We start from the raw sequence: 23,828 nt of genomic DNA, 5'->3' as shown, positions 1-23,828 counted from the left end.
CACAGTAGTCAAACTTCTTCCTTTTAAATTATCTACCTAGTAACATCACTAAGTTCACTGTTGCTTTGTTCTGTTATGCAAGATTTTATCAATTTTAAACACGAAACATGGAAAAACTGCAAGCCAATGTGTGTGTGTGTGTGTGTGTGTGTCTGCGTGGGTTTCATCTCTGTCACTCTTCCCAGAGCTATGAAGGAACCTGAAAGCTGTTTAGGATTACCCTTTATCATACTGCTATTTTCTCATTTTCTTATTTGACCAAAATGAAAGATTGTTTAATCCTTGGCTGATTTAAATATCTCTTAACCGAAAGAAAGGAAAAATATTAAAAATATTAAAAAGAAAAGAAAGGTGAAAACCAGTGTGGATTTTTGTCACTCTATGAACTGAGTATATATCTTTCCACATCACCCAAAATTTCCAGATGGAAGATTCAGATTTTAGGAGTAAAGTTCTTAAGGAAAAATTCCAAAATGGGTGTCATTCTCTCGGACATAAATATCAAGTAGATAATATATGTCAGTGGATTCTCAACTTCAGGGCAGAGGTCTGCTGTAGTTCAAGTTACCTAAGAAACACTGGTTCACCTACAAATGCCTGGTTTCTAGCTCAGTGTACCTGCACTGTTCTGGAGGAAACCTGCCAGAACCAAACATTTCATAACCCCTGAAGGAAACCCAAAACTGGGCACTGAGGTTTAGGAGCTGCTGTTCTTACAGACCTGGAGCTTCCAAAGAGTGGTTCTTAAGAAGTACAACTTTTAGATCACTCCGTGTGCCCTTTTCACAATGGCAGAGAGTAAAATGTGTACAACTGGAATTTCTCAGAAATAATATGTAGACACGGGTCACAGCAAGATGGAGCTCTGTAGTGAATAGTTTCCACAATAGCTTTTCCTTTTGTTTTTTGAGTGCTTGCCATTGTACCGCTATTACCTGAAAGCTGGTCATTTTCTGACAGGTCACATTCTTTCATATCGTTTCATTTTTATGTATTTTTATGGATATATAATTCACACACCAAAAAACTCACTCTTTCAAAGTGTAAAATTTAGTGGTTTTTTAAGTCTGTTCACAGAGTTGGGCAACCATCCCCACCATCTAATTCCAGAACATTCCATCACCTCAAAAAGGAACCCTGGACCATTAGTGTTCATTCCTCATTTGCCCCTCCTCATGTCCTCTGGCAACCACTCATCTGCCTTCCATCTCGATGGATTGGTCTGTAGTAAAAATTTCATGTAGATGGAATCATCCAGTATATGGCATGGAATGGTCTCATTCTACTTCTGCTGACCATATTGACAAAATGTTTTTGGTGAGGCCTCCATAATGGAAATTTCAATTTTATACTGGGTATTTGAGTGTGTGTGTTTGTGTGTTTATTTTGGTCCCTTCCTTTGGCAGTATTGTTTCTATCTTCTTTAGAGGAACTACATCTTCACGGATGTGTAGGTAGGACTTGTCTTGGTTGGACTTTGAAGTAAACTGGCCTGCCCTTCTTCAACCACAGGGTGGACACACGTGCAGCACGGCTCTGCTTGCTCTTCCACGTCTATTCTACGTCCTTCTCAATTCTCTTTTCTACCAAATCTCCCCTCCCCACCCTCGAATGGCCTGTAGGGACTGTACCAAAGGGCAACCTTACCCTTTAGCTTCTGATTAGGTTCTCTCACTCTGACTACCTAGTTTCCAAAGCTTTCTGAAAGCTTCTTTAGCCTTCTATGCGTTCCTCATATAATTCCAAATTGCTGAAGTTATTTGGATGAAAGCAATAGAAACTAACACTAATTAATAAAAATTTCATTTATTGGGAAAGGATCAACAAGGCGTGAGAACACATACACACTAGTTATGGTTCTAGGAAGATAATTATAAGCATCTTTTTGAAAGAGTGAAGAAAAATATTACCATTACTCTCTAGTGCAAAGAGGGTTAAGGCACAAGTAATCCGGTGTGGATGACCTAGAGCTGTAATGATTTTTCATGAAATAGTACCTGGATTGGGAAGATGGTAAGATTTCAGAGAGAATGTTATTTTTCTCCTAAGAGAAAAAAGTACATCACTGGTTTTATATTAATTTCCTAACTTAGGAAATTTCCAAAACAAAGAGCTGACCAAAAAGGAACATATGGGTGGCCCAATTTACATTTCCTTTTCTGCAGCAACAATACACTGAATTCTCAAAAGGCTCAAGACTGAGTATGCTTTTTGACGTCTGATTTTATCCAATATCTTCAGTATCTTCTGCTCTGATTATGGTGTTATTATAAGTATTGTGGTGTTATCATAAGTATGCAAAGTTGCAGACTTATAGTTTTATAGACAGTACTGAGGCATGCTACCTAATACCCACTAAAATAAAACAAAATAAAATAAAAATGAAATGAAACAATATATATAAAATAAAATAAGGGCTTAAATTTCATCCATGAAATTTTATCCATCCTAGTTTCCTCCAACCAAGCCTTCGTATATCATAAAGTGCTGTTATGAATTAAAATGTTAAGGGCATGGTGATATATTTGTACTGATTTACATATGGTACTAATTTTTGTGAAGGTTGTTTACATCAGAGATGTGCTATTAGTTTAAAGGTCAGAAAGGCTCTATCTGGACCACACCCATTGTCTGACTTCATGAGGACCTGACCTTCCCCCCACCCCACAGGAAACATTAAAAAACCCAGAAAGACAAAGGAAGCATTGGTTTAATTAAAGGGTCTTGTCTTTGTTAAAACCACTGTGAAAACCTGTCAATTTAGAATACTTTGATAGTTAAAATATTATATGAAATAGACTTTGCTTCTTTATAAACATAGTTGGTACCTTATATTATGGAATAAAGACAGAGAAGGAGAAAAGCGTGAGGGATGTCATTTGACATGGCAGTTTGAGATTTTTCAAGAGCAAACACTGTTAATCATTGTTGTATTTCGTATAAAGTATTAAGAACTTAGTAGAGTTAAGAAGTTAGGAATCATAGTAGAGTTCTTTAAAATCACAATTTAGTTATCTAACCCAATTTCTTTCTTAGGGTAGGCCTAAATGATTCCTGGAATGTTAAGTAATATAAGAAAGAGTTAACGAACTTATTAAGACCTAAGATCAAGGCAATGACAAGAATTATTACAAGAATATCCACAAATTCCTAGTTTATAGAGCCTCAGTTCATCAGAACTTGATATTGTCCCATGCCACTTCTATTTTCAAGGAGAATTTTTATATTTAAGGAAGGTGAGGGTCTCTCTTCATGCTGTTTCTTGTTGGCTATTAAATATTGTCTATAGGATAAAATTTCACTTAGATAGGGATACACTTTCTTGAATAATAATATTCCTGGGATGTTTTATCTTCTGCCACCAAATGGAATTTCATTGCATTTCATGGCATTATTGCTTGCTGTTCTTTAAAGTTCCTTTTGAAAAGTTGCTACCAGGAATTATCTTTGAAACTCCATTCTGCTGCATGGTGATCTCATTACTTATTCTGTCCACAGAACGATGCGGTTCAGAAGGCTTCTGGGGGCAGGTGTCCAGAGGAAAGGGGGGCAGGTTTTCTGTCAAGTGGGTGGCTGGGTATTCCAGGCACAGCTGCAAGGAACAGGGAATTTCACAGCCCACGTTCTCCTTCCACACTTCATCATCAGGAGAGGATGTGTATACATTGAAATCAAATATGGTTAGGATTTCATTTCGACTACAGCTTCTTCCAGACATTGCAGAGAAGGTTTAAAACCATGCCTCCTCTGAACATTAGTCATGAAAATGTATATTGTTTAAAAGAAGGGAAGGTTAATTTTTCCCTCCCTTGGGGGGAAAATAGGAAAATGAAAATGGACTAAAGAGTTTTCCCACTATCTCAGAGCTTAACACTAGCTATTTTCTAAGTAAAAAATTACAGGGGCATTTAAAAATAATTGGTTGAAAACCATAATGCTCCTCTTGTGGTCAGCTGGTCTGTATTTCTCTTCAAGTACCATACTTGTCAATATTCAACTTTATATCACTCCTTTCTGGAAAAGCTTTATTACTGTAAGTGAGCTATCAAAGGGAATCAGCACAGGTGGCATAGACCATGTAACCAATGTCCAACCACAGGGAACTAGAGGTTAGACCAATTATACAAGAAATCATGTGGTTGGAAGTACAGTGCCGTTTCTTTTCCACGACACTGTTATTCAATGGCATCAGAGCTTTCATCGCTACAGTGGGAGTAACAAGGGAGAGAATCACTACAATTCTGTGGACCCATAAAATATAAGAGGCTCCTGTTATCCAAAGATAATCAGTACTGGAAAAGACTGAGGAAATCAAGTGCATTTAAAGTGGAGCTCAAAAGGCCGCAGTAAATAATGAAAAAAGTTAGACTGAGACTTCATCTTGAAAGAGAAAACCAGACATTGTAGAAAATGACTTTATATGATTTAACAAAAGGTAGGTTACAACTGCATTCATGTACAGGTTCTCAGAGTGAATGAAGACTAAACCAACTCTGATTTTGGGGGAGAAAATGTATGATGTTCTTCCAACAAAATTACATGACGGCTTGACATCCTTCACTTTTTATTTTCAGAGCATAAGCAAAAAGATAGTCCTTTTGCAAAAACTACTTGGGAACCAAAGGCCTCACCTAATTTTTTTTCTTCATTTAATCTTTTGATTTTCAAATCATTCGAGTTTGAAACACCTGTCAGGAAATCATCCAAATTCTTCACACAGTCTGGGCAACTACTGCCAGAAAGTCACAACCCCACAGCAGTCCTCCAGCATCACTTTCCCTGACTTCATGAAATCCTACATCTTTTGCAAAACTTGCAGCTTTGTTCTACAGTCAATGGGTTCAAAATCTAATACCCTGGGGTAGGTACTGACGAACCAGGATAGATGTCAGCCTTCAGCTGGAAGGAATGTTTGAGTAGGGGCCAGTTTTAACAATGGTCAGGTCCTTAGAGATGATCACACTAAGTGAAGTAAGTCAGAAAGAGAGAGAAAAACACCATATGATGTCATTTATATGCAGAATCTAAAATACGACACAAATGAACCTATCTACGAAACAGACTCACAGACATAGAGAACAGACTTGTAGTTGCCGGGGAGGTGGGGTGGGGGAGCGACGGGCTGGGAGTTTGGGATTAGCAGATGCAAACTAGTATCTACAGGATGGATAGACAACAAGGTCCAGCTGTAGAGCACAGGGAACTATATTCAACACCCTGTGATAAACCATAATGGAAAAGAATGTGAAAAAGAATGTATATATATATGTATAACTGAATCACTTTGCTGCATAGCAGAAATTAACACAACACTGTAAATCAACTATACTTCAAAAAATTTTTTAAAAATGGTCAGGTCCTAAGTGGATATTTGTACGTTAAGATGATGTTTGCTCTTCTACACAAGCTCACATCTGTGGGGACATGAATAGTAATGCATAATTTGGATAATAAGGACCTATATTTTTAGAACAATAAAGTGAACTTAATTTTTTTAGACTCAAAGTCTGCCAAATGATAATCTATTGGTATTTTCCTTAGAACTTCATGGAAGATTCTGAGAGCCTGTAGGAGGATCTTCTGAATGAATTATCAGTGTATATTCATTACTAACAATGTGGAAATTTTAAACTTTGGGGATTTTAAAGTTTCTTCTGCTTGTTTTTTTCTTTTTAATCTGTTTCAGGGAACAACGATGATGCCTGAGTTAGTAAACAGGAATTAACTAGTGTCTTCCCTTTTTTAACTAGATAAAGCACCGATATATTCTGAACTTCTAAGGGCATATCCTCTTTTATAGGCCTCCTCATTTTCTTTGTCTGTGAGTAAATACTGAGACTGGATCTGAGCTAACATCATACAACAGAATAAGTCTCTGCATTACAGAGGTCCTCTAATCATTTGTGTCTATGATTACTAGCCATACATACCAGTTTTACAGACGGATGACTTTTAAAAACCTTTACATCTCACACAAAGAGTACTGCAAATGAGGATATATATGAAACTGAATAATCCAGAATAATATGGCTATTCATGGGATATAGCTCTTAAGTATTATGTTCTTAGAAGATACATAAACCAAGCAAGCACCTGACCCAGAACATTGTTTGTGAATCATTATAACAACATTTCTTGGCAGTAGAGCTGTAGGCTTACCTGGGATTGGGCATTGACATTGGCTCCATTTGTAACCAAGACCTTTACCACCTCTGCTTGCCCCGCCAAAGATGCTATATGCAACGCTGTGTTTCCTTTCTGTAAAACAAAAGGCAAGATACATGAGCTCACCCATCTTTCTCTCTACTTTCAACATTTTACAAAATATCAAATCCCTCTATAAGTTCCCCAAAGAGAACAAGGCTGACAGGTATCTCATGAGAAGCGTGCCCCAATTCTTATCGAGGGCTGAATTCTCACTGAATTGGGCAATTGATATAAAAAGCACGAAATGTGTGATACTGACCTTTGTAGCTGCATCCACGTTGGCTTCTCTCTGTAGCAGCTCAGAAACAACTTCTACATGGCCTTCTTTGGAAGCAAGATGGAGAGCATTCAACCCATTCTGATTAAGTGAAGGGAAAGCTTTACTCAGCACGTTGAAAACAGAAGAGTAAACAGTCAACCAAGAACTCTGAAGAGTTCCCACCAACAACCACTTGTATGTGTTTAGTGTAGGAACTTGAATTAGGAATAAAAGTACTCGTGGCAATTAGATAGGTTGTTCTGATGTCATTACGTACTAAATTTTAGGAATTAGTTATTAAAGGATACATATCTACATTTCTGAATGCTTCTCTAACAAAGCAGAGAATAACTTGATAATTCAAGCTGGTGACATTTAATAGAAAACACTGGCAAAAACGAGAAAGTCTTGGTAATATCTAATGAAAGATTTAAGGAGTTTAAAGTCTGGATTTTTAAAATTTTATCTAAAGACTTAAATAACCATTGTAAAGCAATTATACTCCAATAAAGATGTTAAAAAATAAAAAAATAAAAAAATAAAATAAAAGAATAAATAAAATAAAAACTTAAATAACAACAACAATCACCACAACTAACCTGATTGCAAATGTTGATGTCGACTCCATTTTTTATGTAGTCAAGGGCCTTTTCTAAGTGTCCGGCTCGAGCTGCTCTTAAGTAACTTGCATTGGCATCCGACTGAATAAAAAAAGAAAAAATGTGTTGATGAAAAAAGGAAACTAATATGCATGTTGCTAACTACCCAGAATTATTGTCCAAACTAAAAAGAAGGTAAAACTGAGATTTTTTTCAATTGAACTATTTTATTTCTAACGTGAAAACACTAATAAAAGGTCCTCATAAAGTCACCAGGAAAAGAACAAATTCTTCCAAAGTTAGTTTCAAGTGTATAAAGTTACCCCTTCTGTGATGTCATAACTGATTCTGAACCGAAAGAGAAAATTTCCCATGATGTGTAGGTACGTTAAATCAACATACAATTTCATGAAAGTTAAGAAAAATCCTGTAACTTTCTGGTAGTTACATTATTATAAACCTCACTGTTCTCTTTAATCAGAAATTTAATTTTACAGATGCTGAACTATAAGGCTACACCTGAAACTCATATAATTAAAAAAAAAAAGAAATTTAACATCTACTCCATTCTTTTGTATCTCTCCAATTTTTCAATTAATAGCTTCACAGATACATTTAGTGTCGGCCAACTTTTCAATTAATAGCTTCACGAATACATTTAATGTCACACTAGTTTAACAGGAATTTGTGGGTAATGATGTTCTCTTGAATTTTCCTGCAGGACATAGCCATGTGTTGGAACATAGACTGTATCTGAAAAGCATTCATTTATACATGTCTACACAGTTTGTGAAGCATACTTTCCACATATTTTCAAGCTAGCTAAATCCACAGCCTGCAGAAAACTTTATCAGAAGCATTAGCAGGTTCAAACAAAGAAATACATACACATTTTTAAAACAACAAAAGCCAAGTCTGTAGTTCATTCACTGAAAGCATCCAACTCTGAACTACTGCTAAACTCTAATACCTACAATTACGCAGCTGAAATCATCTACTAATGAAATTTTTAATAGAAAGAAGGTGATGAGAAGAAAGACGGCAAAGTTGAGTCTGCACAATTTGTAAAGGAATCTTGTTCTATGTAAAACAATACAGGAGCAGATTTTCTTGAAAGGGCCGCCCAAAACATCACTGGTTATAAATGCAATCATGCAGGGTATGGCTTAAAAGAGGAAAGTGTCTTCTTTCAGCCATTTGCCAACTACGTCCTTCAAACTCCCATTTACTTACCACCTCATCTGTAAAGGCTTCCCAGACCGCCAGGCAGAGCTTAATTGCTCAGTGCTCCCAAGGCACTGATTTCATTGAGCCCTCTTGGCATTTATCACCCAGTATCATAGATTTTGGTATACCTGTCCTTCTTCCACCCTAAACTGTAAGCCCTTTAAGAACAAGCAGAGGCAGATTTAAGGGGTAGGCAACTGGAAAGCCACCAAGATGCCAATCTTTGAGGAATACTAATTCAACCCTGGAAATGTACCTGAGATGAAGGAAATCCCATCCCTCAGAAAGATCTTTGGTTCTGGTGGGGGTCAATTCAGCTGAGTTGACTTGCTCAAGACCTCAAAGAAAAAGGGCACTGTCTTCAGGGTCTCCTCCCTTCCCATGTACAGCAGTATGCCTCTCTCTGAAGGAGTACTGCTTCTCCTAAATTAGGGCTTCTTAATCTCAGCACTATTGGCATTTTGATACAGAGAATTCTCTGACATGGGGACAGTCCTGTTCAGTGTCTATGTTCACCAGTATTCCCAGCATCTACCAAGCAGGTAGAATCTCCTATTTGTGACAACCAAAAATGTCTTCATGTCTCCAAGTTTCCCGGGGTGAAGGGTAAAACCGCCCCTGTTGAGAACCATCGCTCTAAATAAATGGTAAACCAATTTGCTGAAAGACTGTAGGTTTCAAAAGTCTTAAATCTTTGGCTTGCCTGCATTGCCATATGCCTTGACCTAGCACAAGGCAGTGACTATATGTATAACATCCATCCTTCTCTTTCCTCTACAGCTGGAAGCATCCCTGGCACACAGCAGGTGCCTATAAATGTTTTGTGAATGAATGAATCAACAAGTAAGTAAATTATGTGGAAATAACTGATTATTTCCTAGAACAATACAGGAGGCTTTATTAACAACAACAGCAGCAGTTACTTAAGTTACTATGATACAAAGCTGAACAGCAGAGAGCATAAACTGAGCCATGAGTTGGGTATCTGGGAACACATGTAGGTGCTGCTAAAGTAAAACTGGGATTTGAGTCAAGCATGCAGATCATTTAATCAGGGCAGAGAGTTAAGTAAGAGGAAGACAACAGATTTGGTTCAAATCAGACAAAGAACAAAACAAAGTTTCCAGAAATGTAAAGAAAAATAAAATTCAGTCTTTAAACAGCTTTGGTATTTGGAGGTTAGTTTTTGTTTGGTTTGTAAGTTCAGTTAGAAATAAATTAGCTAGGCAAAGATGGGTCATTGTACCATAAAATACCATCTTCTTTGTGCCAGCTCAGTGACTTATCAGGGAATTTGCCCAGAAGGGCTCTGATGCTGCTCTGGAAACAAATGACATTAGTCTGCCTGGAAATTTCAACGGCCAAAGATAATAACTGCGAGTTAAGTAAGCATCCCAAACCCTGACTTTGAGTACACAAAAACAGCAGCCAAAGAAGTTCAAAAAGAGGTGTCAGAATTCAAGGAAAGCCCCTGAATTGATTCCAGATCTGAAAAGGTTTGGTGTTGCTATATACTGTCATTTCTCTCCCACATTTTCTCAGAATTTTCCTACCAGAAATTCTAAAGCAAAACAAAATACAGATGATATAAGCCAAATCTTCTAATTCAGTGGTTGCCTACCTATTTGGAGCTCAGATTCTTTTGAGACTAACAAAAGTTAACGAATACATTCCTTTCCTTCAACAATTGCACATATATGCATACACATACCAAATCTGCATACACACACCAAATTTGCATACATACTCCAAATCTGCATATGCACATCAAATCTGCATACACACATCAAACCTGCATACACACATCAAACATGCACATGCAAACACAATTTCCACGCTATTTCATACGGCTCAGGATTGCTAAGCCTGCTCACAGATTTAGGTTTAAGAACACCTGCTCTAATGATAAAGAATTCTCTGGTGGATACCCTCCCTATATCTATTTCAGCCAATAACCCTGGTATCAAATAATTCTCTGAGGTAGCTAACTTATCACCTGAGAACTTTAGGAAGAAGAAAAAGGACAAAGATTTATTTTCTTCCTTTCTCCCGGCCCTCTGTTACGTGCAGACATGTCCAATACACCAATACATAATAATCAGCCACTGCTTGTACTTCAACGAAGAAGTCTAGGGAGAGAAAGAAGAAAATACAGAGAAAAAGCAGGAAGAGGGAAATGAAGACTGCCTTGAAGAAACATGACAACTTAGGAAATGCAATTATTACAGCCCGCAGACAAAGAACCAAGATCTTCCTTCTGGTCTCAACCACCTGCAAGCCACGCAGCCACGTCTTCCTTCCACAGATATTTGTTGAACATCAATTTTGAACTAGTCATGCCAACATCTGGCTGTATGGTGGGGAACAAAACAGATGTGGTACCCATGAACACTCACTGGCCTTCATCTCACCCTTACACTTTCCCAAACTGTGCTGCTTCATTGGCAGGATAAATAATGGCGTCTTCATTTTTTTCTTTTTTCAGATTCTGCCTATAGTACCTATATACTGTTGTTTATTTCCTTAACGTTAAAAATATATACAATATTTTGTATTAGGCTTAATATCAATGTGTTGCATCTCTTAGCTATCATTCCGTCAAGTAACTAGGGGTTACTCTTAACACTGGCTACAGCCTGTTTTTAATCTGGAACATTCTATCCAAACAAAGTCTCTTTAAAGCCAATTGTAGACAAATTACTATGGAAGGAAATTAGGTCCCATGAGAGGCTGAGAACTGTCACATGGAAAGTCATACTGAGGAGGTCATTGCCTACGGAGTTAGTTGGTACTAAATGAATATGAGTAAGTTGGTCATCATTTCTTTTCCCCCCCGAGATGATGAAAATCTGAAGGAAGAACTTGGAAAATGAAAGTGTCTTTCGCCACTTTGATGTCTTGTCTACTTAGTAATTTTACTAGACAGGAAAGAAATATGAACCTTGTGTGTTTTTCAAGGAAAGTTTTTCAAGGATAGAATCAAACATCATTATAAATTAACCTACTAACTCAGAATTTTCACCTGTACTGAATATTGGCATTATTCAGCAAAAAGCAGTGATTGGAAAAAAATAAGCATTTCTTGAGTGCCAACCTCAGGAATAACTAATACTTCATACCTCTGACTATGTGCTACATACTATTACAAGCACTTAGATTAACTTAATTATATTATTGGCACTTGATTATATCATTAGTCACTTAATATAATATGTAATAATTGTATAAGTACTTATATTAACTTAGTCCTTATATTATTTCCATGAAGTAGTATAGTGGGGTTGAATAATGCTGCCCCCCCCCCACAAATTCATGTCTACTTGGAACTTCAGAACATGACCTTATTTGGAAATAGGACCTTTACAGATATAATTATTTAAGATGAGGTCATACTGGATTAGAATGGGCCCTAAATCCAATGAGTGATGTCCTAATAACAAGAGAAGATATACAAATATAGAATCATTATGTTGTACACCTGAAACTAATATAGTGCTATATATCAATTATATCTCAATTAAAAAAAAAGAGGAGGAGACACAGACACATAAGAGAAACCATGTTAAGATGGAGGAAGAGACTGGAGTATTGTTGCCACAAGACAAGGACTGCCAGGAGCCACGAGAAACTGGGAAAGACAAGAAAGAATTATCCCCTAGAGCCTTTGGAGGGAGTGTGGCACTGAGGAGACCTTGATTCTGGACCTCTGGCCTCCAGAACTGTGAAAGATTGATTATCTATTTATTTATTTAAAGATTTTTTTGATGTGGACCATTTTTAAAGTCTTTATTGAAGTTGTTACAATATTGCAACAATATTGCTTCTGTTTAATGTTTTGGTTTTTTGGCTGCAAGGCATGTGGGATCTTAGCTCCCCGACCAGGGATCGAACCTGAACCCACTGCAGTGGAAGGCGAAGTCTTAACCACTGGACCGCCAGGGAAGTCCCTTATTTATTTATTTGCTGTGTCTGGTGCAGCTTGCGGGATCTTAGTTCCCTAACCAGGGATTGAACCTGGGCCACAGCAGAGGAAGCGCCGAGTCCTAACCACTGGACTGCCAGGGAATTCTGAGAATACATTTCATTGTTTTAAGCCACTTAGTTTGTGATGGCTTGTTATGGAAGCCCTAAGAAACGAATGCAAGTAAGCACTACTAGCTCCATTTTATAGATGAGGAAACCGAGCTATAGAATGAATGACTTTCGCAGAGACACACAGCTTGTGAGTGGCAGGGAATACATTCAGAGAGTCTGACTCCAGAGTCTAGGCTGTTAATCACTACTTTAAGAAAGGGCTTAATAAATATTTGGTCAATAGTCTATGCCCAGTAACTCTTGGTTAATTAGTTCATTCATCTTCCATCAATCAATCCGTCCATCTGTTCATTCATCCATCGAATTAACTATCTAGGCAATACTTCAGGTACATCCCCGCTGCAGCACAATCCCTTCGTTGAGTTCAAGGCTCAAGATCAGGGTAAGACTAGCTCGCCAGAAGAAATGCAGACTGGCGACTCAGTGAGTACATCACAGAGCTTTGCTCCACTGCCTCTAAACAACAGGAAGCAGTCTCTGAGGCCTATTAATACCTGATCTACCAATTCTCCAGTCCTTTTCCTATATCTCGTCTTCCCAACTATCTGGGAACCATGTGAAGGGAAGATGACCCTTCCTGTAAGCTTCAGGTTCTTTTTTTCTCCTGGTGTCCTGTTCCCTGCCTACCAATATACTCAGGTGTTTCTTAAACCTAAAGCAAACAAACAAACAAACTACACACATACAATCAAAAAGCCCCTTTCCTTCCAGTCTTCTACCTAGCACCCTTTGCAAGGCATGTCTATTTCTCAGTGTGGTAGACTGGTTAATTGGTCTGTATCCCAACAACTCCACTTACTAGCACTGCTACCTGTGGCAAGTATCTTAACATATGTGTGCTTCAGTTTTCTCAGCTGTCAAATGGTGATAAACTAATCTACTATTAGAATGAAATTAGTTCATGTAGGGTAATTAACAGGGTGAGTGCATAGCAAGCACTCAATAAATGATTATTATTTTATTTTAAAGTCATTCTGTGAATATCAAATGTTTTGAAGGATTGGTTTAGGTTAGTCTCACTGCTTCTATATCCTTAATACTACTGATAACTCACCTTTGAGTCCCTAGCAATATGGCGTCTCACACTAATCAATAAAGTCTCTGTATGCAATCACCAATGACCTTCCAATCATCAAATCCCATTACTTAATCATAATTCTCTCCTCTGAATGTTGAATCATTGGACAGTACTAATCACCTTCTCTTTCTTCAACATCTTCCCTTTAGCTTCTCTCAACTCTTTGTTCACACCTTTGTGTTCTTCACTGCCTCAACCCATCACTGAAAAATGGGCTTTTTCCATTTTCAGATCTCACATTTCTTTTCTTCCTGTTCTCCTTCCCAAAGTGATTTCATCACTATCACGACTTCCACAATTCTTTTTACGCCTAACACTCTATATCTACATTGTACCCATCTGTATCTATCCTAAAACATTTCCATTGCCATGTCTCACAATTTCCTCACCTCAACAGCAACAACAAACATTTACTGAGAACACATTTCTGTCACTGCAACTAAGTACTCATGGCAGAGATGTGAGTAATAAACTCCCTTGATCTCCTTATTTCGATTTAAGGGTCCCAAGATTATCCTAACCCCTCAGGCATGCAACTTTGCTGTCAATCTTTTTTATTTTAATTGAGGTATAACTGACATATAACATTATATTAGTTTCAGGCGTACAATGACTTGATCTTTGTATATATTGAGAATGATCACCATAATAAGTTCAGTTAACATCCATCACTGTACATAGCTATAATTTTTTTTTCTTGTGTTGAGAGGCGTGAATCTTTAATTACGTCTTTCTTCTTCATTCTTCCCCTCAAACCCTCCCAGAAAGTTACACACATGAATCCTATCAAATATTCTGTCACTGGGGGCTTTTACAGTTTCCATCTTCCTTTTAAAAAGTGCTTATCAGAATGTGTATCATACATACAAAAGACTGCATAAAACATATATGAACAGTTTAAAGAAAAATCGTAAAAGCAATACCCACATACCTGGTCAGCTCAAGAATCAAAGTTACAAGCAGCTTTGTAGACCTCCCATGAGCCCTTCCTTGACTGGCTCTCCAAAGGCATCCTCTGTTCTAGTTAATCATTCTCATGACTTTCTTTATAGTTTTAACATCTACATAAACCTTGATAAGCCAAATATGATGTAATTGGCTATCTTAGCACTCTCTATAAGTAGAATCATACATTATATATCTTCCTGTGACATGTTCCTTTTGTCTAATGCTATGTTAGACTCATCCTTGTTGACATGTGTAACTGCTGTAGATTTATCACTGCTGCTGCAAGAAGATTTCATTATGTGATTGTAACAGAATCTAGCCACTGTGGAGTTGTTAACTGTGCTGTTCCTGGTTTCAGTCTACTATGAACGGTGCTGCCATGAACATTACGGCACCAGTCCTGGCACACACGGGCAAGACACTAAGGTATATACCTAGGATCATAAATGCTGGGTCATTGGGTATGTACTCATTCAACTTAACTAGTTAATGACAAATTGTCTTCCAAAGTGATGGTAGCAATTTACACTTTCTGTAGTTTGTGATGATTGATTATGAGCTCATACTCCTTAGAAATTAATCTTTGGGAATACTTTAAGGTTTGGGTTAACAGTGCCATCTGCCAAAGAGGAATTTTAGATTGTGTCTGTCAGTTGCCTAGAGGCACTATCAACCCAAGATTATTTCTGAAATAAATGCTTGCCTTGAGGGCTTTTTGTTTTTGTTTTAAAGACACAAACAAAAAATAGATAAATTTAGATCTCAAACTGGTATGGATATGAGGGATTCCTTGTGGTTACAAATTCTCAGGGGAGATTTTTGTCTTTCTATCTGGTAACAAATTGAGACAGGCAAGTTTTTGCTCTATTCTTCTATGTGGTGGATTTATTTCCTGGCCACCTTTTATATTGGGAGCTACACCCTTTGGGGTCCAGCTTATTGGAAGGCTTTCACGAGACTGTCCACCTTGGTCTCCCATGTCCTGTGTCTATGCAGCCAAGTAAAACTGGTCCTTGATTTCATGTCATTTTTCACCTCTAAAGATCCCTTACCTTTGTGCCAGTTCACAGTATACTTCAAAAGACTTATTTTTATCATTATCCTAACATCTTCACTTTTTTTACAGCTGGAAATACACTTAATCTTTTTTTTTTTTTTTTTAATTCACCCTGCTACTTGCCCAGTTTGGGCCCTAGCCATGTGACGCCCAGATCCGTCTAAAAACCTCCAGGAGGTAGTAGTCAGCTCGCTGTCTCTAGCTGAATATTCCAGAAGCACTGAACACTATTCTAGAATGTGTGAGGAGCCACTGAGAGCTCTGAGAAAATTATGACAAGGATGATAGCTGCATATTAATAAGGGTCTATTACAGGTCAGGGACTTCACTGAGCATTATATATATATATATTATTTTGTATCATTATACGTGCTTTATTATTATTTATTTCTTAACAATTCAATCAAGATAGGAATCTTCATTACAAATGTGAAAAACTGAGTTTCCTAAAAGGTAAGTGACTTGCCCAAGGTCATGCAGCTAATAAGTAGGCAGCAAGAACTGAAACCCATAACTGCTTGATAATAAGCCCAGGCTCTTTCCTCAACAGCAGAGGTTCTGGGGAGCCCTAGGGTTCATGAATCCTGAGGTCAAGAGTACGGCTGAGTATAGCACTAACATATGATTCAGCAATCCCACTCCTGAGCATATATCTGGAGAAAACCATACTTCGAAAAAATACATGCACCCCATTGTTCACTGCAGCACTATTTACAATAGCCAGGACATGGAAGCAACCTAAATGTCCATCAATAGATGAATGGATAAAGAAAATATCCACAAATACTGTGGTACATATGTACAATGGAATATTACTCAGCCATAAAAAAGAATGAGATAATGCCATTTGCAGCAACATGGATAGACCTAGAGATTATCATACTATGTGAAGTCGGAGAGAAAGACAAATATCATATGATATCATCCATATGTAGAATCTAACTAAAATAAAAATGATACAAATGAACTTATTTACAAAACAGAAACAGACTCACAGATTTCAAAAGCAAATTTATGGTTACCAAAGGGGAAACATGGGTGGGACGGATAAATTAGGAGCTTGGGATTAACATACATACACTGCCATATATAAAATAATCAGGGCTTCCCTGGTGGCACAGTGGTTGAGAATCTGCCTGCCAATGCAGGGGACACGGGTTCGAGCCCTGGTCTGGGAAGATCCCACATGCCGCGGAGCAGCTGGGCCTGTGAGCCACAATTACTGAGCCTGCGCGTCTGGAGCCTGTGCTCCACAACGAGAGAGGCCGCGATAGTGAGAGGCCCACGCACCATGATGAAGAGTGGCCCCCACTTGCCGCGGCTAGGGGAAGCCCTCGCGCAGAAACGAAGACCCAACACAGCCAAAAATAAATAAATAAATATTTTAAAATAATCAACAAGGACCTATTGTTTTGCACAGGGAACTCTACTCAATATTCTGTAAAAACCTATATGGGTAAAGAATCTGAAAAAGAATGAATATAAAACATAAAAGAATGAATATATGCATATATAAAACTGAATCACTTTGCTGTACACCTGAAACTAACACAACATTGTAAATCAACTATATATAAAAAAATTTTTTTTAAAAAAAGGAAAAAAAAAAAGAGTAAGGCCAAGTAAGCAGAGTTCCATATGCCTATTTTCAGTGTCAGCCCAAGTACATCTACTTTTATCTGGTTTATATATTAATGTTTGATGACATGCTTTATTTGTAAAAATGTTTCTGCTTTTAAACCATAACATTGAATCAATTCCTATGGCATAGTCTCTAAGGCCCTTGAAAACCTGCCCCCAGGGGGCTTCTCTGGTGGCGCAGTGGTTGAGAATCTGCCTGCCAGTGCAGGGGACACACACGGGTTCGAGCCCTGGTCTGGGAAGATCCCACGTGCCGCGGAGCAGCTGGGCCCGTGAGCCACAACTGCTGAGCCTGCGCGTCTGGAGCCTGTGCTCCGCAACACGAGAGGCCCGCGCACCGCGATGAAGAGTGGCCCCCGCTTGCCACAACTAGAGAAAGCCCCCGCACAGAAACGAAGACCCAACACAGCCATAAACTAAAAAAAAAAAAAAAAAAATCCGTGGACTCCCATATGCCTGTGTAATAATCCACGAGCTCATTCTATCAAAAAAAAAACAAAAAACAAAAAATCCTGCCCCCAACACTTCCAGCCTGAACTAAAACACAAATACTGATCTTGAAGGCAATCTAGACAGCTGACCATCCCACAAAGGCTTATGATTTCTCAACAGGCCCCATAATTCCCCGGCACTGTGACATCACCCACGACATCCCTTCAGCGGTCATGCTCACCGCCACCCCCCGCTCCCCTCCCCCACCAAGAGATTCATCCACTCTACCCTAGATCCAGCTCCAATGTCACTGCATCTTTGCTATTCTCCCTGATAAACACCAGACATGACCAATTCTTTCTCCAGACTCCTAAAGCACTTGGTTCAGCTTAGATGCCAGCTGTCGCCGCAAGATGGACTCTATTCTCTTTTAGGCTAAGTCCACGTCCTGCTCAGAGCCGAGTTCTGCGTGACAGACGCTCAGGAAACGCTAAATGAAGACATGCTCATCTCCTGCAGAGTCCAGTGCTCTAACTGTTCCTTGAGAAACAAAAACCTACACTAACTTAATTGGGAACAAAAAAAGTCTATTTCGTATCCTCTCTAGTCTCTTGCTCCCCCTTCATTTCACCAAAGAAAGAGTCTAGTGACAGAATTAGAAGTTCCTCCAAAATTGAAGAGAAGATGAAGGAGTGGGTCTGAGTTTATTCTGGTTTATTCATTCACGTTGAGCACATGGCCTGATTTGTAATATGCCTGCTGGGATCACCAGTGGAGCAACGTTTTTGTTTTAGGCGTAACTGCCAGAGAGAATCTGCAGGTAAAGTCAGAAAGAGAAAGACAAATACCATATGATATCACTTATATGTGGAATCTAAACTATGACACAAATGAACCTATGTATGAAACAGACACAGACTCACAGACACAAAGATCAGACTTGTGGTTGCCAAGGGGGTGGGAGGTAGGGGAGGCAAGGAGTGGGAGTTTGGGATTAGCAGACACAAACTATTATATATAGGATGGATAAACAGCAAGGTCCTACGGTACAGCACAGGGAACTATATTCAGTATCCTGTGATAAACCATAATGGAAAAGAATATGAGATCTGAATCGATTTGCTGTACACCAGAAACTAACACAACATTGTATATCAACTATACTTCAATAAAATGAACTTTTTTAAAAAAAGAAAGAATACACAGGTAAAGTCTGCATTCTGTTGGCCTAATGGACACTTAAGGCATTTAAGTGTCCTGTATCTAATAATATGGTAACGTAACTAACAATCACTGGGCACTTATAACACACAAGGCATGTTCACTGATTGCCACATATTTATTCTCAGTGGTCTATGAAGTCTGTGCCATTATCACCCACATTTTACAGGTTAGAAAAGTCAGGTTAGGCAACTTTTCCAAAGGGCATTCTTCTAGAAACTGGCAGAGTCAGGATTAGAACTCATGTCCACCTGGTTTTAGAGCTCTGGCCTTAACCCCTGGTATCTAATGCCTTCCCTGGCTAAATGTTCCAGACTGATATCAAAGGGCAAAAAGGAACTTAGATTCACTAAGAAAAGAAGGAAAGAAACGGCAGCAACATTTATTTAGAGTCACAGGAGAGGCAGGCAGGCACTCGGCTAGACACTGCTCATGGATGAACTTATTTCATGATCCTCAACATTTGATATTTCTGTGCTTTCAATGAGAAGATAGAAGCTCAAGAAGCTGTATAATCTTCCACAGCCACATAGCACTGGAACGAGAATTCAAATTCAGGTCTGTGTGATGTCACATTCATGGAAGTACAGCTAGAGCGTGGGAACTGTTCTTTTAACCACCCTCCCTCGCTCGCCATTCCTTCTGTCCAACAGGACCGATGCCCAAACACAGGAGACCTTTCCCACACCCACCTGCTCCTAGAAGTAGTCAATTGTGTTTTTTTCCCTCTACCATGTTTATGTCAGTTGTTCTAGATGTTATCATCATGCAATTTAATTAGGTATTATTTAAGCTGTGAAACAGTATATAGAGAAAGAGTATTTTTATGAAAACGAAATTAAATGCTTTGGAAAGACTCTCATTAGAAAGATGTTCCTAAAAATGTCGCTGCTGAGTCAGATATAGATGACATGACTGGAAAGGATGAAAATACAAATCAGAAAAATTCGGAAAAACTCTAAAGTCAGATTACGTTAGTTTCTAGCTTTCCTTTAAAGACGGCGAACCTGAAACTCGCAGAAAAAGTGTGGGGAGTCCTGGGAGGACGGCTTGCACTACAGTCAGCAGCTCTGCGCTCAGACAAGAGTCCTCATCTTCACCTCCCACACTTGGCAAATGGATGTATTGATACATTTACGGGGCTTAGGGTAAAAATCAAATGTTTAACAAATATGAATAACTTTGTGATTCCTGGCTGCTAACCATTTAAAAAAATTAACCCAAGAACTACTGCTATATAAAAAGGCCTTCTAAACAAACTTACGGCTACCAAAGGTGAAAGGATTGGGGGAGGGATAAATTGGGAGATTGGGATTGATATATACACACTACTATATATAAATTAGATACTAATAAGGACTTACTGTATAGCACAGGGAACTCTACTCAATACTCTGTAATGGCCTATATGGGAAAAGAATCTAAAAAAGAATGGATATATGTATATGTGTAACTGATTCACTTTGCTGTACAGCAGAAGCTAACAGAACGTTGTAAATCAACTACACTGCGATAAAAAAATTTAAAAATGACATCTGCTTCCCCAAAATACAAAGATTTTTTTTATCTTAAAAAATAAAAGGCCTTCTATTTGACCATGCTTTCTACTTCTCAAGAAGATTCTAAGACACCTCTAATAAAGCTTCTTCCAATAAAACTCTCCATAAGTAATAATTTCTTACCTAGGTGACCAGATCCAACAGACCACATTGCCTGGTTTCTTCTGGTCACACATCAGAAAATATGGCCCAGGAAGAGCACAATTTTCCAAAATTCTCATATTGGATGTACTAATATAAATGTGAATGGCAGTACCAGTGTATTTATGCAGACATACCCAGAAAGTCAATCAAACTGTTGTCTTAAATCCACATGGTTGACCTCACTGGGAGGTTGTGCTGAAAGTGAAATCCACAAGTCTGGGTCTTGAAGTCATAAATATCTTTACTATTAACACACATCTTCAAAGTGGATGTTCCGTCGTTTATGCCATCACCAGGATTAAGAGTTCATGCGCAATACAGGGTTCAATACCCAGCAGTTAAGGAGTCATGTCTACTCGGCCTCTACCTTAAGGATGCAGTTATGGCTTTCAATGATCTGGAGGCAGCACGTGGAATGAGAATTCATAGAACAACCTGCAGCAGATGATAAAGCCCGTAGAAGCTCCCTGAGAAAAGCATTTCTGCATCCTGGATGTAGGTGGGAAAAGAGGTAAGAGGAGGCGGCAGGACTTCAACAGGGGACTTGGTCAGTGGAGACAAGAAGGAGGGAGCAGTGGCCAGAGGTTGAGAAACGGAATGGTTGGAAGAATGGTGACTAGACAACCTCTGCTGAAAAGGACAGTCCCCTGGGGAGAATAGCCAAGGAAAGGTTCACAGAAGGTTTGGAATGGCAGATCAATCTCATTTAACTTCACCCTAAAGATACCAGCAGACAATGAGGGTTTTAGAGAGTGAAAAGGAATAATTAAATCTATATTTTAGCCCAACAAGATGGCAGATTAGAGTGTGGTGGGGGAAATGAAGACAAAAAGATCTGTAGGTCAATGGTTGTCAATCCACCATGCTTCAAGGATCTCCAGGGGAAGATTAAAAAGAAACAGTCAAACCACTTAGGTCCCATCCAGAGATTCAACTGTCTGAGATGGGACATTTTGATAAACACAACTCAAGTGATTCTAACACACAAATGGAGGCAAGCACCACTGAATTAGGTTGTTGTAAAAATATGGCTCTATTGATTTGGAGATTTGGGGGAGGGGACAGCAGATAGAACGGAAAAGAAGGGAGTGCTATGAGAGGCCTTTGGAAGGTCTGCTGACCAACTTTTAATTTCATGTAAAAGATTAAATTCTCAACGCTGAATTTGTAAATTTTGGCTTTCATATTTGCCTCTCGTCCCGTTCTTCTTACTCTTCTGTGGTCCCCCTTTTTAAAGCAAACTTTTACAGGCAGAAATGAAAGCTATGAAGCTTTTCTTGGCAGCATTAGCAGTAATTTTTGATGGATAAAGTAATACAGATTTGCAAATTCCTCTCAATCAGGAAGGAGACTTACACAGTGTCGGGGCCTGCTTATCAAGAACCCCAAATCCTCTATGGCATTGCTCCTTAATTAGTGATTTCAGTGTCAATTACAGTTTTGGAATAGACGTGGAGCTGCTTTGTGGAACTTCTCAAAATCCAAACCCAGTGTGTTTACCTGGAATAAAACCATGTTCAATGGAAACAAATCGAGTGACTCGAGAGTCACATTCTTCTGCGTTTCAGGCTTTGACATCAGATATGGGGCCATGGTGCTCCCAAGCACATGAGGTGGGGAGAGAGTGACAAGGGATGGAGTTTTTTCTCACTAGATTAGAGCAGAATCACTGCTTATACCCTGGATGACAACCATTCAGATAGTACCCTTCAAAGTTTCCAGTGACTTTAGAGTATGATATTATGTGCCGATATTTCATAGGTATTTTACACAGTGATCTAATTTCTGACCAGTTTCAAAAGAATGCGACCAATTGCGCAACTTCAAACAACTGTGACTTTCATGCAACAGTCTGCCTCCTGTCAATAAAAACCTCAGACTTTGGGGAGACTGGTTTTTCCTTTTTTTCCCCCCAAAGTGGTATTATGTCAGCAAATAGATCCGTTTTAGGTGTGTGTTAGGAGGTGGGGTATAGAGATATTAAACAGAGGGAAATTATGTGTGTGTCTTTTGCATGGCAAGTATTTGGAAAAACTTGAAACCTTTTATTTAGGGAAGACCTGTGTTTATTAAGATTTCATTCTTTTTTGGGAATTTGCTGGCGGTCCAGTGGTTAGGGCTCTGTGCTTCCACTGCAGGGGGCACGGGTTCGATCCCTGGTCAGGGAACTAAGATCCTGCATGCCACACAGCCAAAAAAAAAAAAAAAATTTTTTTCTTTCTTTGTTATTTAACTGCTACCTAGTTATTGGAAATAAACCAGCATTTTCCATCCATAAAGCGGGAAGAGAAGGAATACAAGTGGCTGGGGGCTTACCCAGTAAGGAAAACGCTCCTAAAGGCCATCTACATTTGTAATCACCACTATCAGAACCACCCCAAGTGCAAGGGGCTGCCTCCACAGATTCCTTCCGATTGCTACAAGGCTGCCTTTGTTTGTAGGGGTTTTGCTTGGAAGTAACGTCAGTTCATCCCTGAAAATGAGGTCACTGTGCCCTAACACATGTCAGGCATGGTAAGCATCTTTTCACTGGGACCTCTGCCAGGGAAGCCCCTGCTGTTGTACATTTCAAACCTGCCAGGGCGTCTGCACACAGTAGCTCCTCTGAAACTGAAAGGCAAAACAGCATTCCTACCTTTATCTTTACATAGAGGGGAATGGGAATCCTTTAAAAAAATAAATACAGTGCTGGCAGGCTTTTGTTTTTATAAAGGCAGTGTTTTCTTTTTTTTTTTTTTTACAGATTTACCTTGCCATGCCGATAAACCCACTCTCATCAAGTCTGTCTATTACGATCTGGTTTACATCAAGAAGAAGACCCAGAATACAGGCCCCTTATGATATCTTTTCTCACCCAGAATTCAGAGCCCTAAAAATTCTCCTGGAGACTGATTAGAAATAAAAATAAATACAGAGAGGAAAGATGTTTCTCATAGAAAAAAAAAAGGCACGTCAGTTATCAGTGGTGGGCGAGTGGGTATTTCCAATAGTTCTCAACGTAAGGTTGATTCTATTCAGCTGCAGAACAGGATTTATTGGAGTTTGAAACTTTCTGAGAATACAAAGTAGGATTTAAAGAGCCAGTTTCACCTGCCTCCCAAGGGATATAAAACCATATGTGCCAGGGGAGGAGAGTTTTCTATGTCTTAATAACGTGAGGGCAATACAGTAATCTTTTGTCCGGATTTGTACTAGCTTGGAGCAGAATTTCAAATCATTTGGACTTAAAACTTTCATTTAAATAAATTTCCTCACACAGTAAAAGCTGCAAGTTCTCCTAGTGTGCTGTAGACACAGACTATGTCCTAACACTATTATGTGTTAGGTAGAAACCATAAATAATGTCAGGAAATTGATTTGA

The 23,828-nt window shown here is 38.8% G+C and overlaps 1 protein-coding gene across 4 annotated transcripts in view; it reads right to left on the bottom strand.

The window, feature by feature from the left end:
- The window catches only part of ANK3 (ankyrin 3), a 686,669-nt gene that overhangs the window by 225,175 nt on the left and 437,666 nt on the right, over positions 1–23,828 (bottom strand). For all 4 annotated transcript variants that reach the window (XM_036828058.1, XM_036828063.1, XM_036828060.1 and 1 more), the window contains 3 exons: positions 7,066–7,167; positions 6,467–6,565; positions 6,160–6,258 (listed from right to left, as the gene is read on the bottom strand). In XM_036828058.1, the coding sequence (XP_036683953.1) occupies positions 6,160–6,258; positions 6,467–6,565; positions 7,066–7,167 (300 nt within the window). The remainder of the gene's footprint in view (positions 1–6,159; positions 6,259–6,466; positions 6,566–7,065; positions 7,168–23,828) is intronic.

The sequence above is a fragment of the Balaenoptera musculus genome, chromosome 16 (assembly GCF_009873245.2).
Source record: "Balaenoptera musculus isolate JJ_BM4_2016_0621 chromosome 16, mBalMus1.pri.v3, whole genome shotgun sequence".
Taxonomy (NCBI): domain Eukaryota; kingdom Metazoa; phylum Chordata; class Mammalia; order Artiodactyla; family Balaenopteridae; genus Balaenoptera; species Balaenoptera musculus.
The sequence above is the reverse complement of the archived record's forward strand: the minus strand, read 5'-3'. Positions and strand labels throughout refer to the sequence as shown.